The sequence below is a fragment of the Danio rerio genome, chromosome 17 (genome assembly GCF_052040795.2).
Source record: "Danio rerio strain M-AB ecotype USA chromosome 17, GRCz13ab, whole genome shotgun sequence".
NCBI lineage: Eukaryota > Metazoa > Chordata > Actinopteri > Cypriniformes > Danionidae > Danio > Danio rerio.
In genome coordinates this window covers 27,864,905-27,881,174 of record NC_141037.1, presented here as the reverse complement: position 1 = coordinate 27,881,174, position 16,270 = coordinate 27,864,905, and the positions used below count along the sequence as shown (strand labels likewise).

General features: G+C 36.2%; 1 protein-coding gene across 6 annotated transcripts in view; it reads left to right on the top strand.

Annotated features, from left to right (window-relative positions):
- The window catches only part of ccser2a (coiled-coil serine-rich protein 2a), a 69,314-nt gene extending 57,405 nt beyond the window's left edge, over positions 1–11,909 (top strand). For all 6 annotated transcript variants that reach the window (XM_087290596.1, XM_087290601.1, XM_087290599.1 and 3 more), the window contains one exon: positions 7,711–11,909. In XM_087290596.1, the coding sequence (XP_087146722.1) occupies positions 7,711–8,379 (669 nt within the window). In that variant the 3' untranslated portion in view covers positions 8,380–11,909. The remainder of the gene's footprint in view (positions 1–7,710) is intronic.
- The last annotated feature ends 4,361 nt before the right edge of the window (positions 11,910–16,270 follow it).

The following is a 16,270-nucleotide window of genomic DNA, read 5'->3' as shown; positions in this document are numbered from 1 at the left end:
ATTCATTTTTTCCACACTTAAGTGCCTAAAAATACAGTTGCCATGAGAGTAAATTTTTTTTCTTGACTTTTTTTTTTTTCATGCCCCAAACACCTGTATAAATCGTAATGTTTCTTCTCATCTTTGCCTTCATGGGCTATGACTGCTGTGCTTGTGTCAAGTCTTTCTTTGCACTGATGGAGCTGCAGTGTTTACTGGTGTTTCTGAGAGACCCAATGCTTCTCTCCACCCATTCCCAGAGACTTTATCCAAACAGTCATCAGTCTGCTTAGGTGGACCAAGGTTTAACTATCTCAAACACACGCAAGCAGGGAATTAGCCTACGGTGCTGTTGTTCTGTGACTGCAGAGAGACAATGAACAGTTTTAGAGGACAATTAAAATAAAATGATCTGTTAACGCCTCCGGGATTCACATTATAACCTCCATTTCTACAATCCCAGGATATTAAAAACCCCTCTATTATCAGAATGGCCACATTTCATCAGCCACATCTTTAGAATAAGACGAATGACTGAATTAAAGTCATGACTTTGTTGCAGCTCTTTCTGTTGTAATACCTAGCAATTGTCTTTTGAATGTTATCTAGTTTCAGAGGCACTTGATTCTACCTGCTTTTCTTTGCAATTTTGATGCTTTTTGGGGCCTGTTTTTTTTTTTCATCTTTTTTTCTTGAAACCAAATTGCATATCAATTAGGGTTTTTTTCAAAGAGTAAATAAGAATGTTTATTTTTAATTTGTGATAATAGCTGTAAATTATTAGCTTTGTAATGGATCATACATTAGTTGGTCCATGATCTTTGATTCATATTTCATTATTACAAAAATTACAAGCACTTTTAAACCAAACAACTATCAAAGAGAACTGTGCTTCTGTTTGCAGAAAGCAGCTTGAATAAAGAAATATATTTGGTTTAATAAGTTTTTTTGGGCTTGTAGAGGCCAGTAAAGATAAGATATTTTCAAACGTTTACAGTGGATGTAAACGTTTGAAGGGTTAAATAACCCATTTGTATGTTTATATTGTGTTTATGCATTAACTTTTAAATGGCACCAATGATGAAAATCAACTTTTGTAAGCTGTTTGGACATAACTGTCTAGGTATAGTGTATCTCTGTTTGGAGTGATATAAAGTGATTGGAGTGATATAATCATAACAAGTCTCTTTTAAAATCTCCTGACATTAAAATAGGACCTAAATCCCAGTGATTTTAAGGCCCACCGCAACATGACACTGTTGGAGTACGGTTTTCCCCCAACCGTGTTGATTGACAGGTTTAATGTTTATATAATATATATAAAGAGCTATTTTAAACTGGGATTAAAATAGTTGTACAAATTTTTTTTTTTTTACATTTTATAAGTTTAACATTTTTTTTTTAACAGAACATGTTTGTAATAAAGATAGTAAAATTACTATGTAATTCTTAACCGCTGTAATCACCAGGCCGTATGGTTTCAGTAAACACTAACATGGTCTGTGTGTGTACTGCAAACAGCATTTGTGTGAGACGCATCATATCAGAAAGGCTTGAATAAACTCCACCACGAATACATGAAATAACACTGTGCTGTTTATCTGACATACATTACTTTTTTGACATTAACAAGGATAAGTCTGTATTTACAGTAATATAATAATATACAGTGTAGACTATGTGGTATTATTTTACATTTCTCTGAATACTACTACAGTTTTAATTATTGCTGCTATTGCTAATTAGTTTATTTGTTCCTACAGTATTCTATACTGTATAGCTGACTGTTTACTTATCTTTGATGTTTGAAATGTGCATTGTTAGTCATTTGTTAGTTCTATGTGAGAGGCTTGATGAGAAAAGACCACTTTTTTCACCCCACTGATGCAAAAAAAGATCACTGATGGAAAAAACTGTAATATGATATGAACCTTGAGCGTTGTGATTCAATATACCCCTACAATTACGCAACTATAATGCAACTATAGGAAAGCTTGACTTCGTACAGCATTATTCTCACAGAAATGCAAAAAAGTGCAAAGAATTAATGATTTATTATAGTCTTTTGATTCTAATATGGATTCTGTTTAGAGCTTATTATTGTTTTAAGCCTTTAGGGCAGAGGTTTCAGATTTTCTTTTATGCTACTATCAAAAAATTATTAATTTTACATGGAACTTTTTTACAAGAAAAAAAGTTAAGGTAATTAGTTAAGTTTTTTAACTTGCAATAATAGCAGGGTACTACGCAACTATTCTGCAACAACATCAAAAGCTTTGAATTCATGTTCTGTTTTAGAAATAAAAGTATGCTGATTTATGTTAGTATTTCAAGCATCTTGCAATGTTGTCACATTGTCATCTGTAATGGCACTGATACCTTATGCAGACAAATTTAAATGCAAATCATACAAACACGTGTAAATTATCCAGTAGTATTAGCATAGTTACTTAAAGTGTCCTCTACTTTGAAGGTGAAACACAGTCCCGCAGTTTTCTTAATGTTAAGCCTCGTTTTTTTTAAACACTCAATCTGTAACCTCTGGTCTCATTCTAATGCAAGGCTGTCAGGTACTCATACAGAAATCCCTTTATGCCATTTAGACCTCACAAAGATTTTGAATTATTCCACAAAGGCTCAGCATGTAGTCAATTTGAGATCTTTGTTTTTCATTTTACTGTCTATTTGCTGTTATTTGCTCTTCTGCATGTTTGTATTGTTTTGATTTTTTTGTTCCCAATGTTGTATCATAAAACACTTTTTTCCAGCCCTGAATTCTAATTAGAAGCCCATATAAACACACCTGTGATGAATTTTGTATTAAATTCTTCTATGTTGCTTGGCAACCCCCAAACTGCCTGGAGTCAGCATAATGAACTGTATTACTTGGCAGTAGAATTGTTTATCGTGTGCAGATTGTTTATTGAACTTTGGTGTCATTTATCACAATGCCGTTGCTGCCATTTAATAAGGCTGTGAGGCTGTTCATTAGAGTAATTTTACCACGATTAAGGTTATACATATTGTACCTAAAACCTGCTTTAAAACCTGTTATTTTTCGCCAGTTTAAAAAAAAAAATGCTGCCCAAGTTGGCATGGTTAAGCTGTGATGTGGAGGGAGGAGAGGAGTACACTTAACACACACTGTCTTTAGATAGTTTTATTTGCCACTTGCTGAGTTGAAGCATCGAAGCTTCCCACAAAATGCACACAGATAATTTATTGCACAGACCACAATGAACATTTATTCTATACCGATTACTGTGGGTATTTGCCTCCACATAACCTTTGAAGTCAGTAGATAGATTTAAAAAGTTAAATTAAATATATTTAAACCCAGAAGACAGAAAATAATACAAAAAAATTAGCCAGCTTTCTCCTATAATTAAAATTAATGGGTGCTAAAATTGTCTGTTAAAAAATGCAGTTTAGTATTTCATGGCCCTTAATATGCATTACCTTAAGCATATAAAATCTCTGTGACTTGGGGGACTTTTTACTCTTACATCATTGCAGGAACAGTATTAGGAAGTAAGATTCTAATGTACTGTTTAATACAGGGGTTCTCAACTAGTTTGGCCATGGGACCCACATTTTTACATGGTCATCAACCCGCGACCCAAATTTTTAGGAACTAATGTAATTTTAGGAATTATAATTAATTTGTATTTATTTGTTAACATAAACAAGTAGTGACAGATAAATCATAAGAAAATCACAAAGACTTGCAAATATAAACAATATTTTATTATTGTCATTTAACAAAATGTCTCAAATTATAGAAATATTACAAAGTAAAAACGACAAATGTTTGATTTCTAAAAGTGCTTTTGTGAGAGCACATCACTGCATATGACACACTGAGGTTTTAAGCCTTTTTTGTCACCAATATATGTAAATCCAAACTTTACATATTCGGGGTCGTACTTGTGTTTCGACATATTTGTTGCTATACTTAAATGAAATTTCACATGTCAAACGGTACAGTTGACGCTCGCGCATTTCAAAATAAAAGTCTTATGTAAGCAAAATAAGTAAAAAATTAAACATTTGTTGTTTTTTTGACCACACACTCTGCGACCCACTGAAAATGTTCCCGCAACCCACTTTTGGGTTGTGACCCACCAGTTGAGAAACACTGGTTTAATATATACTTTACACGCTGCATTACAAGCTGCATTTTTGAGCAATGGTCCGTCTTTTTAGATGTAAAACTTTGACACTAATTATTGGTGGAAACAGCTGATTTATGCCAATTTTATTCCTTTAATAACTCCTAAAACATGTTCTCATTAACACTGAAAGTGATTCTAGATTTTTAATGCAACTTTGATATTTCTGATGACAAAGCTGCAATTTGGCCTTGTCCAGAAAGGTTGAGATGTTATGCAAATTGTCAACATAATTAAACTCAAAGTTGGCATGAAAAATAATGTCAAAGATTACAAGAACTTGGAGTGATGAACTCCAGTTACTGTCAGTGTGCATGGAGCTGTATATGTCTTCACAGGCTTTATAAGGTTACAGTTCATGAGACTCATCTGTTTTTACTAAGAGCCAGAGGTGAATGCATTATGGATGTGTTATCTGCAGGTGTCCGCATCCGTCTCTGCACCCCAGAGATTTTGTGACGTCATTCAGAGGATGTGACTGTCTGACTGTCTCACGCTAGTAAATTTGCTGACAAACACTATTGCACTCATGCACCAAGCCCCGCTCACACTCTTACTCCCTTGCACCCGCTGTGCAGTCATATTCACTATTCTGAGAAATGAGCATGGTGTTGTTTTTCAGCTGTTGTTTTTTCGGCTCTCTCCAGTGGTGTTTCAAATTGTAATGCTTACATCTCTCTCATTCTGGCATTTTCTCATCCCTGTGTGGTCGGGCATGTGATAAAATTGTTTTGTGATGGTATCTGGAGATAATACACACCTTACAAATGATCTCTGGCTGAATAGAAATGTGACATGCTGTAATAAAACCACAGCTGGCCAGTAGGGGGTGCTGTGGTTTTAGTACAACTGGGCTTTTCTAGAGAAACAGCATTTGAGAGAAAGAAATGAGCAAATGAGAATGAAAGCAGGACTTGTGCCTGTGTCCTGGTGCACAGTTGTGTTCCCTGAAACTTACCTCTATACATGCTCATTCATTCGAAACCACCCTATTACAGTCACACTCTGTGCGGAACTGAACAGCTCACTGACCACATATAACTCAAAACACGTTGGCAGTGTTTACAGAGCAGCAATATTACTTGTCATTGCTTTTATTTAGAAAAAACAAACAGGCTCATGCAAAATTCAGAATTTTCGCTTTTCATTCATATCTGTGAATACGATTTGGCTGTACTCCACAAGAAATTAAATTTTAAATTGCAGTAAGATGAGTTTAAAAACTTTTATTGATGACAGTTGACATTAAAAATTGATTAAGTCTCATGGTAAACTTCATGATGTTTCAATAGTTTTAGATCACAGGTGTCAAATTCAGTTGCCGGAGAGCCACATCTCTGCACAGTTTAGTTTCAACCCTGCACTTACTTGTAGGTTTCAAACAAGCCTGAAGTTAATTTGATCAGGTGTGGTCAATTAGGGTTTAAACCAAATTGTGCAGAGCTGTGGCCCTCCAGGAACTGGATTTGAACTGTGGTTTAGATGGTAGTTTTATATTTCTGCCTGTGATTATGTAATTGGCAGTGCGAGAAGTACCAATGTTCTTTTTGTCGATTTATTGTTTATTCAGATATTTTTGTTTTTAAACCAAAGTTTATGTTGTGATTTACCTTATAGATGGTTGGTTGGTTTCTGCCTTAAAATGTATTAAATGAGACTTTTAAAAAAAATGTCAGTACCAAGGATGCTGAAAAAGGGTGCTCTGTGGTATTATTTTAAGTAATTTAGAAAAAGTAATAAGTTATAGGAAATTAAGTGATCTGTCTCCTTGGGATAAAAAATTTATTTATTAATTTATTTTGAAGTATCAAAATCTAATATAAACAACTCACTTTTCTATAGGTGCTTTTTAAAAACTGTAATTTACAAAAAAAAAAAAACTTTGGATTTTAGTTCATTTTCTAGTTCATTGTGTTTAAAATTCATTAAACGGGTATAAAAACAATCTAACTTCAAATTCAGGGTTTCTTCAAACTCAATGCATTTCTGAACTGTTAGTTAACTTTATTTGTGCCCATAGGGAAATTTCATTTGCAGCATACAATCACAGAGACATCTGACATTTCACATTTGGCATATGTATAAATAAATCATTTAAAAGCTTGGTACCTCTACTTTAAATACATATCCAGTCTACTAGTCATCAACTGCTCCTGAGGGAGGGGGAATTTAAAAACTTAATTGCTTGTGGTATAAATTATACATATATTTTTACAGTTTCTTACACACCTGGGAACACAATATCGATGACCTGATGGTAATAATTGGAAGGTGTTTGATAAAGGATATCTCCCATTATTGACAATAATGATAGCCTTATTTATTACTCTTTCTTTGTATATACTACCAATGCTCGTTAGTTTGATTCCCAACAACTTATTGGCTGTTGTTACCACCTTGCGCAGTGACCTCTTCTGGACCTCCATACCAACAGATCACACAAAATGTTGCAATACTTTTAATTTAAAGCACGAAAAAGCATGATCAACAATATGTTGTCAACATTAAAAATCTATAGTTTTTTTAAGAAGTGCATTCTCTGTTGAAGTTTTTTCCTTACACAGTCAGTCCATACATCTCACATCAGTTTACTGTCCAACATCACACCCAAATATTTATAATTTGTTATTAACCGAATTTGCTCCACATTAATTAATGTGGGATGAGTTTTGCTTTGTGTTCTCACTCTAAAATCAATAATCTCCTTAGTTTTAGAAATGTTCAGGGGAAGGTTTGACCAAAGGCTCACCAAAGCTTTTTAGCAAATTTAGCAAAAGTAATGCATTATAGGAAATGAAGTGATCTGTCACCTTGGAATCCAAAATATATTTATTAATTCATTACGAAGTAACAATCTAATTTAAACAACTCGCTTTTCTTTAGGTGGTTTTTAAGAACGGTCTATGTAATGTACAAAAAACCCTTTGGATTTTAGTTCATTTTCTGATTTATTGTGTTTAAAATGCATTAAATAGATACAAAATTTGTAAAGTTCTCAATACATTTCTGAATTGTGTCTTGGTTTAAGTGGTTTAGTTTTGACTGAAGTGTGAACATTGATACTTGCATTCGCATTTTAGCAGTTTGCTCTGAACTGAACTATAGTGAACAAAGACTGCTCTCAGTAATGCTGCTTTTAATACTGTATTTGATTTAAATTTTCAGTTTGGAAAATTCCAACATAAATTGGTCAACTTTAGCATGGGTCTCTAACTTGATTACTAGAGGGCCGCAGCTCTGCACGGTTTTGCTCCAACCCTAATCAAATACAGCTGATCCAAATAATCAAGTTGTTTAAGAATAATAGAAACTATTAAGCAGGTGAGAGTTGGAGGTGGTTGGAGATAAACTATGCAGAGCTGTAGCCATCCAGGAATTGAGTTTGAGACCATTACTCTTCAGTGTTTTTCTCATTCTCTGACATAATGAGATGCATACTTCGAAAGCTAATACTTTTTGTAAATAGAGAATTCAGTTCAAAATGCTGATCCCCTGATCGCAGATCATTGATTCCACTATTTTTTATTGTGTAATTAATCTTCTGTTTCATCTTCCACAGCCTCAAATACTTCAGCCCATCAGTCGCATCCCCAACGAGCCCCTCATCCAGGGAAAACTAGCAAGAACAGTCCCAATCGGGGGCCGCAGTAATGCCTGCACCGGAGGTGAACAGCCACCCATGCCCTGTCCTCCATCCCCCTGTGCCCATCCACTTCTGCCTCCTGCTAGAGACCCTCGTGTAGAGTCGAAATCTTTACCTGACCCAGAGGAGATGAGTCGGTTGCTTAGCACCCACCTTCGCATACAAGACATCAATGAGAGTGAGTCACCGGGGGCTGGAGAACAGATTGCGAGACCGACCCCAGAAAGCCATCAAAACAAACTGCTGCAAACACCTCACCCCCTGTCCCTCTTCAGCCCTCGTGTCCTGCAGCCTCCACGTCTACACAGACGGGTAACACTCTCTGCTCTGCCTGTAGGGGGCTGTAGTGGGTCAAATCCAAAATCTAGACTCTCAGTGAACTACAAGGCCCAGCAGCAGCAGGAGCAGCTTCCTCCTCCTCCGTCCAGAGGTTTGCCATGCTTCAGTGCTGAGAACCACATCATACTGCATGGCCAGCCCTCCCAGGCTTGGCCAGTAGTAATCAGGAGAGAAGCTAACCCAGAACACAATGCTTCAGTATCGCTTGGTATCTCCACAAGACTCCCAAAGCCAAAGATCCACTGAGTGTCAGCTGCAGCCATAGACACTGATAAGGCTACCTCCCTAAACGCATGATTACACATGCGGCTTGCACTAGATGGTGTTTTTTGTGGCTAGACAACATTTTAAGCTAAAGCAGCTAAAGTTTTGCTTCTAACTATGCAACAAAAAGTCTCACAATCAGTGCTACTGTTGCACAGAAACATTGCACCTAAAAGTCATTGATCTTCATTCCACTTCACCACTCATCTTCCATATTCACCCTTATAAATTGACAAATGATGGACAGAAGTTCAGGCTGGAAAACGGGCAATGAAAAGCAGCAGATTAGTCTTTGTTTTATTGATGCTAAACAAACGTCAAAGACAACAAGTGTGTGCAGTGCCATTGACTGCCTGTGGAGCTTATTTGAGACCCTCATTGTCTGGATGTTTTCCCATGCGCCGTGCCCTCTGGACGCCCACTCATTTAGTGGGTGAATCTGACATTTACATCAGCGACCTCCTGAGGTTTTACTGCAAAACACATATTATTGTCTAGGCAGTCTCCTAGAGCCTGTCTTAAGGATGGAGTGAGTCAGTACATCACATGACTCAAGTCTCCTCTTCAATTTTCACAGGAAAAGCTGTCATTCTGCTGTTATTTGGTGTGTTTGTGTATTAGTTCATGCTTCATTTCACATCCACGTCTGAGTTCACCACATAAACCAGGCTCTCGGGTATTGTTTTTTTCCCTCATTCGTGCATCTTGTTTGTCAGTGCAACAAGTCTCTATGACCTACAGACATAGTGCTTTGGCAGGAGAGTACACATTCTGCTGTCTGTGCTTCCTTTATTTTCACCTTGTTTCAGTCGCGATCAGCAGATTTCCATTTAAGGCTCATGCCTCCTGTATCAACGAGGTTCTTTTTTTGGATTATAAATTATGGCATGCTCAGAGTTTTAACTTGCTTTTTCACCTCTCATTAGTCGCGTATAGAACTGTTATGATGCTTTTAAATTATTTATACGCTATAAAGATGTTTACAGTTGCCTTTATTAAGCTGTTTGGTCTGTTTCAGTTCTGCAGGAACTTGTTTGCCTTGTCTTTGGCAGAGAAACAGTCTTGCTGAGAAACTTTAAATGTGCAAGCAGTACACACACTTGATGAAGTTCTTAGTTTTTGGAAATGTTGTTGCACTAACTTGTTTTTGGCTCTGCGAGACATGAATTATTAAATCCATGAAGTAAAATTTTTAGTTAAATTTCTGAAGATAGATGCATTGGACTGTTTGTCCAGTGCAAGTTGCTTTTGATGTCCATATTGGCCACAGCAGATGTTTTCTTGGATATTCAGGATGATTTTCCCCTTAGTGAGCGCTGCAAAAAATGTCTTGTTTCAAGACCAAATAAATAACTAAAGATTCTTAATTCAAGAAGCATTTTTTTAGGTAAGCAAAATCTAATGTATTGTTTTGAGGAATAATATGCCAAAATCATGCGAGTTTTCCCCTTAAGAAGTAAAATAATCTGCCAACGGGGTAAGCAAAATAATTTAGTTTTTCCTTTTGACATAAGATTATTTTGCATACCCCATTGGCAGATTTTTTTTTGCTTGTTAAACTCACTTCATTTTTACTGTTTTTGTATGTGTAATGACGTGTTTTTTTAATTTTAGGTTGCCTTTTAAAATCTGGCAGGGGGCAACAGATGAAAATTAGCCCTTGTGGCTAACTCTGGCTTATTTACAGTTTTACTGTTGATTAATGAGCATTGTCCCTGTTAAATAAAATAAATTCAAATAAATTCAAATTCATTTTGGCACATTATTTCTTAAAACAAGACATTATGTTTTGCTTGTCTAGACAATTCGTCCTAATTTAAGAATTTTTAGATATTTAAACTAGAAACAAGACAAAAATCCAAGTAAGAAAAGCATTTTTTGCAGTTTTTCATAACTCCAAATGTTGGTCAAATTCGAGTTTTTGTGCTTTTGGCATGCCTTGATACATAATACAGTACACACTAATACACAAATATACAACAAGATCAACTGCATGGAAGCACATACATTTTCCATACTATGATTTCAGATCCTCCTTTAAGTCCTCCTCAGTGCTTATGTGCAATATACAGTATATGTATCCGAGTGTATGTACTTATCAGTATATACAAGAACTTCACCTTATAGCTTCCCCACAGATCTTCAGTCTGAAATGAAAATGATTAACTGCCATCTTCTCATCACATGAGGTGTTTGGGGTTTTACACCGCAATCTCACGTGGGCCACATACTTCTAGACACACCTTAAGCAGAGATGGGCAGCCATGTTTAAAACCAACTAAAGAAAATCAATAGAAGAAGGATATTTGTGTGTTTGTGTGTGTGTTTGTCGTTCACTCTCTCCCAGCTCTGTGGTTATACTAAGCAGAAAATCAATGGAGGGCTTGTTTTGTAATGCTCTGGAGACACTTTGTTTGTGTTTCTCTCTCACTTTCTGTCTCTCATTGTGGCGGTGTACGTGTGCAGGAGGAGAGGTCCCACTGTAGACTTGCTAATTTAAAGTCACAGAAGTACATTGATTCTGTCCGTCATGGGCAGAGGTGAATCGCTGGTGTCAATGAGGTGCCCGTTTACAGCCAGGAGCATCTTCTCTTTCATTAGTCTATTAATAAAGAAAAATGTAAAAAAATAAATAAATTAAATAAAAAGTAGCGTCCCTAAAGGCATGGTTCAATTGGAATAAAAAAAATGTATTTGAAAGTTATTATCCTTCATTTTTACAAAATGTCTTTGTCCAAGCGATGATAGTATGAAAAAAAACCCTATCTGACTAAAAGTTAAACAGCATGATTTGGATCACATAAACATTCACTGAATAAAGAAAAAATGTTGAAAATTCTGTTCATGCTGTTAAAAAGCTCTTAAGAATATCTGCAGAAACAAAGATGCCATTAACAAATAACTGGTGCGGTGCCGCAGTGTGAAAACCCTTCATCAAAAACAAGTTAAAAGCGCCATTAAAACACTAGTTGTCAGTTTTCCCAGATAACTTTAATAAATGCACTCGTACAAAGACCTGGTATAAAATACATTTATGACTTGCTGCCCATGTGCGTGTTTGCTTTTAACTGGGTTCATTTTACCTATACTAGCATGAAAGTATTTAAAGAAAAAGGGCACTTGCCATCCTTTAAAAAAAAGAACTATATATTTCCACAGACTTCATGTCTTGTTATGATTTTTCACTTTTTGTGACCCCATTGTATGAGGCATTGTCAGAAAGCTCCCACTGCTCCATTATAGCTTCATGAAAATAACAGCTGCCAACCTGTTTGTGTGGAGAGAAAAGATGTGTACTAACAGAAGAGTGAATTCAAGCACTTTAAATGACCCGTTTCAACCTCCATGATGGAGAGACTGTTTTTTTTTTCTTTTTTCTTTTTTGTTGACCTGATCTGTTTGATTTGCTGTCATTTTTATTGTGGCAACTTTTTTGTGCGTCTTAATGTTTTGTCCTTGTGTGCCCTGGTTCAGTGGAAGGTGTGATACTTTAATAAAGTGAAGAAGTATGATTCATGCTTTCTGGTGAATTTTTTCCTTTATCAGAGAATTCATTTGTGTGTCTTATTGCAGCTGTATCCAGCTATATTTTACACTCTGCAGATCCTAATGCATTCTATTCAGAGCTGCTTTATGCCAACCTGTTCATTATACTGTAAATCCTCACATTGGGGAAGAATTGTCTAATATTCTCAGAGTTGTGTCCCAACGACCGTCTGTATAAGCAGCATTGACAATATAAAGATAAATAAGCCCTGAACTTCAGCACTGAAGAAAACTTTCAGCTTTGTTTTCTCAACCTTAGATGGGTATACAAAGAAATGAAATGATATTTCTCCAGTTTTATTTTGCGGTTACAGCCGAGACATTGTAAACAGTCTATAGTTATTTTTTACCACAATGATTTCAGTTCTAACAAGAAAAGTTTGTCTTGACAAACTTCTGTGTTGAATTTAAAGATGTTTTAGTTGCTGTTACATTTCCAAACAGTTCCTAGTTTATTCTATAGGGTATTAATGGTTGGATGGATGGAGGAATTTCAAGTCAGTCCCAGAGGCAATCTTGGAGATATGTACATTGTAAAAAGCACCACAGATTAATAGAGACTGCATGTAGCTCATGATTCAAGTATATTTACAGTATTTACACTTTTGCACTTGTGCCTGATCTTTGCTTAGACAACCTTTAATGCTGCATGGTGTCTTTTTAGTTGATGTTTTTAGTAGTTTTAGATGTATGTATGGGTTGGTACTGTAGTTATACTACAGAAGCAAATATAATGTACTGCTGGTAGGCTAACTTTTTTGTTTATTTTAATAATTACATATGGTAATCAAAACACATCCAATTATTTGAAATCTTTGAACTCATTCATTCATTCATTTTAATTCGGCTTAGTCCCTTTATTAATCCGCTGTCGCCACAGCTGAAATAACCACCAACTTAGCCAGCATATGTTTTATGCAGTGGTATCCCAATTCCAGCTGCAAACCAGTACTGGAAAACATCCATACACTCATTCACACACATACACTATGGCCAATTTAGTTTATTCACAGTCTTTGGACTGTGGGTGATACCCAGAGGAAACTCATGCCAACATGGGGAGAACATGCAAACTCCACACGTGCTGTGGTTTAAACCAGTGACCTCAATCTTGGAACTTATTAAATTCAACAGCATTTTAGTAAAAGATTAATTTTATATAGTGAAATTACAATTTTATGAACACAGTTTTTTTTTGTCCTTAGCTGCATTTTTTGCCATGGATTAAAATTCTCTTTCGATTTGACGCATTTCCTTTAATAGCAGGAAAGATGACGGTTTTCCAGCAGTGGCTGTGTTCTTGGCTGTAATAATGTTTAAAGGGTAAAATAGTTTCTGTATAATCGCTTTGCTGAGAATCCACTACGAGTTTTCCACTTCCACTTTTCAGAGAAACTGTTCTACCCACTCCATTTTAAAAGTTGTTTATATGTTAATTTTTTTTATATAAACGCCTGAACACAAAATATCTGATAATAGATTGCAAACTATGCAACACATTTAAGAAACAGAATGAAACAAACTTGTCCAAATGTATACCTGAAGTGTGTGCACCATTTTTTATATATATATATATATATATATATATATATATATATATATATATATATATATAATGTTAAGTTAACATACTTGTTTAGCAATAGCTTTTAAAATACACAACCTGGCCATATTGAAGTGAATTAAAAGAACTCTTCTTTAAATTCTATTGGTCTCAGCTATTTAAATGAAGTGTTTGTTGATTAAAGGAATGTGGCCTGTTAATTCAGTCACAATATTTTTTTCAGAATAATCTATGAGTTGTTTGTTTATTAAAACAAAAGCTAATATTGAACCCAACCTGTTTAGATTTTATTTAGGATTGTTTGTATTGAAGACGCTTTCCTTGTGTCTTGATTTGACTATCTTGTTATAGTAAAGTAAACCACAGACCAGCTTTGGAAATAAATTTCATGTGTTTACAGTATGTCGTCCAATCGTAAAATGACTGACTTACAAATCCATGAGCATCACACTTGCCTCAATATGTGTTTAATAATCCCAGTCAATCTCAGTGAATATAGGCAGTGTGTTTTGGTCAGTTTCTAATACCATGTAAAGCAGGTCTGTCCAAACACCGGTGTCCTGCATAGTTTAGCCCCAACTTCCTTTAACACACCTCCCTGAAAGTTTCTAGTATACCTAGAAAGAGCTTGATTTGCTGCTTCAGCTGTGTTTACTTGGGGTTGGAACAAATTATGCAGGACACCGGCCCTTCAGGACCAAGTTTGGACACCCCTGATGTAAAGCATAAACAATAGTGTCTGATTAAGAAAAAAATGCACTGCAACACATTGGAGAAAAATTATGTGTTGTTGTTCAAAAGTAGTTCAGTGGAAGTTGACAACATGCTGCTAATCGGGCTTATCCAAACCTCTTTAAATGTTGATGATAGTGAATATGGCAACACACACTCACACAATATTGTGTGTGCCAGCTATCTATGTTTTTCGCACTGCCTCATTAGATGTAATCCAGTAAAACTGTAGTACAATATCATAATGTAAGTCAGGGCTGTCCAAACTCAGTCCTGGAGGGCGGGTGCCCTTAATAGTTTAGCTCCCATTTCCTTCAACACACCTGCTTGGAAGTTACTAGTATATCTAGAAAAGCTTGATTAGCTGCTTCAGGTGTGTTTAATTGGGGTTGGAACAAAAATATGTAGGACACCGGCCCTCCAGGACCGAGTTTGGGCACCCCTGATGTAAGTTAACACTGTAATCTCTGTTAGTTGCTGTCATTAATAGACTACGGGTTCAGTTCACCATTTAGATCAGATTCCAATCAGGAAGGGATTTGGACTGACAGTCTGAATAATGTAAATTCATTTACAGAGAGAGGGTGTTTCTGTTACCATGTGGTTGCCATTGTATTTCCAGACAGTATAGATGGATAGAAAGAAAGACATGTGCTTTTGTCTGTCTCTGATGTCTCACTGCTGTCAGCCTGTATCTACTCTCAGGGTGTTGATGATGGTGTGAAGATTCGCTGAAGGGCAGAGATTCAGAGACGCCGCGCTGCTTCTGCCAGCGACTCATTCTCGTTTCTCAGTGCACTGAACTGAAGATGCTGCGTCCTCCAATTCCCTGCAGCGCTTCAGGGCTATACGCTACTGCTTTTGACATACAGCCTGTATCTTCTGTTGGGAACTGCCTCTGCATCCCCTACTCGGAAAAAGTTAGAGACTTTTATTTTTTTAATACACATTTTATTTTTGTTCACAGTTTCAATAGGTGAAGTTTTTTTTTTCTCTTTTGATCTACTAGGAAATGTCAGAGGGCCCTGCTTAGGTGAGATTGGGCTGCTCGGTCAGCCATTAAGAGAGTGTATATGTGCGTTTGAAGTGTATTTGGCTTTGAAGTTTAGTCTAGGAAGGTTAACTTCAAGTTCGACACTGATTGCTATTGTTGCACTGATCGGAATTGAATGTATGGCTCGTGTGGAGTCGTGCCAAGCAAAGTGTTGACCTTCTGACCACATCTGCCCCTCCAATTGTGTACTCTAGAGGTCAAGAAAGTTGATGGGTGTCTTTGTAGTCGGTGCTCAGTGTGTCTAATAATCTCTTGACTGGATGAATTGGGTAAGTGTGTGTATGTGAGAAAGAGAGACAAAGAAAGAGAGATTGGAGAAAGCAGTGTGAAAGAAATGAATTACATAATTGTTGTCTGTGATTATCCGGACCTCTGGAGCGTGTTTGTTTTTCTGCATGTTCATTTGTTTACTTCAGTCCAAAACAATGGCACTGGCGGTATTTTAATTTCCCAGTAATAAAGCTCTGCAGAGAGGAACGTTGGGAAGATTGAGGCGAGAGAAGGAACAACACTAGCTGGGTTTCCATTACTCTGTGTTAATGCGCATTTCGAAGTATCGCATGAGAAACAAGTAATGGAAACGACAAATTTCTAATAAAAATGCCTTAAATTGAAAAAAAGTTTTTAAGTTAGCTTGAGGTGGTTTTGAATTTCTGAGAAACAGGTTTAATAAGAATAATGGGAGATTGAAACACATTTGCTGAATACACACTGACAAAGCCACGTTACACTCGTGTTTAATCAGCTGTTTCCTGATAATGTTGTCTATGGCTGCAAAAAGCACCTTAACAAAAAGTATACAATTTCGAGACATGTTCCTTAAACTATATTCAAGAGTTCACACTTAGGATCCTCTATCTCGGGGCTCCCTAAGGTTTTTGAGTCTTGAGAGTTCCCCTGAATTTGTTCTTTTGGCTTGTTCTTTGATTATTAGAGTTCATGTATTGAAATCATAGTTCCAAAGTGCTTATATATGG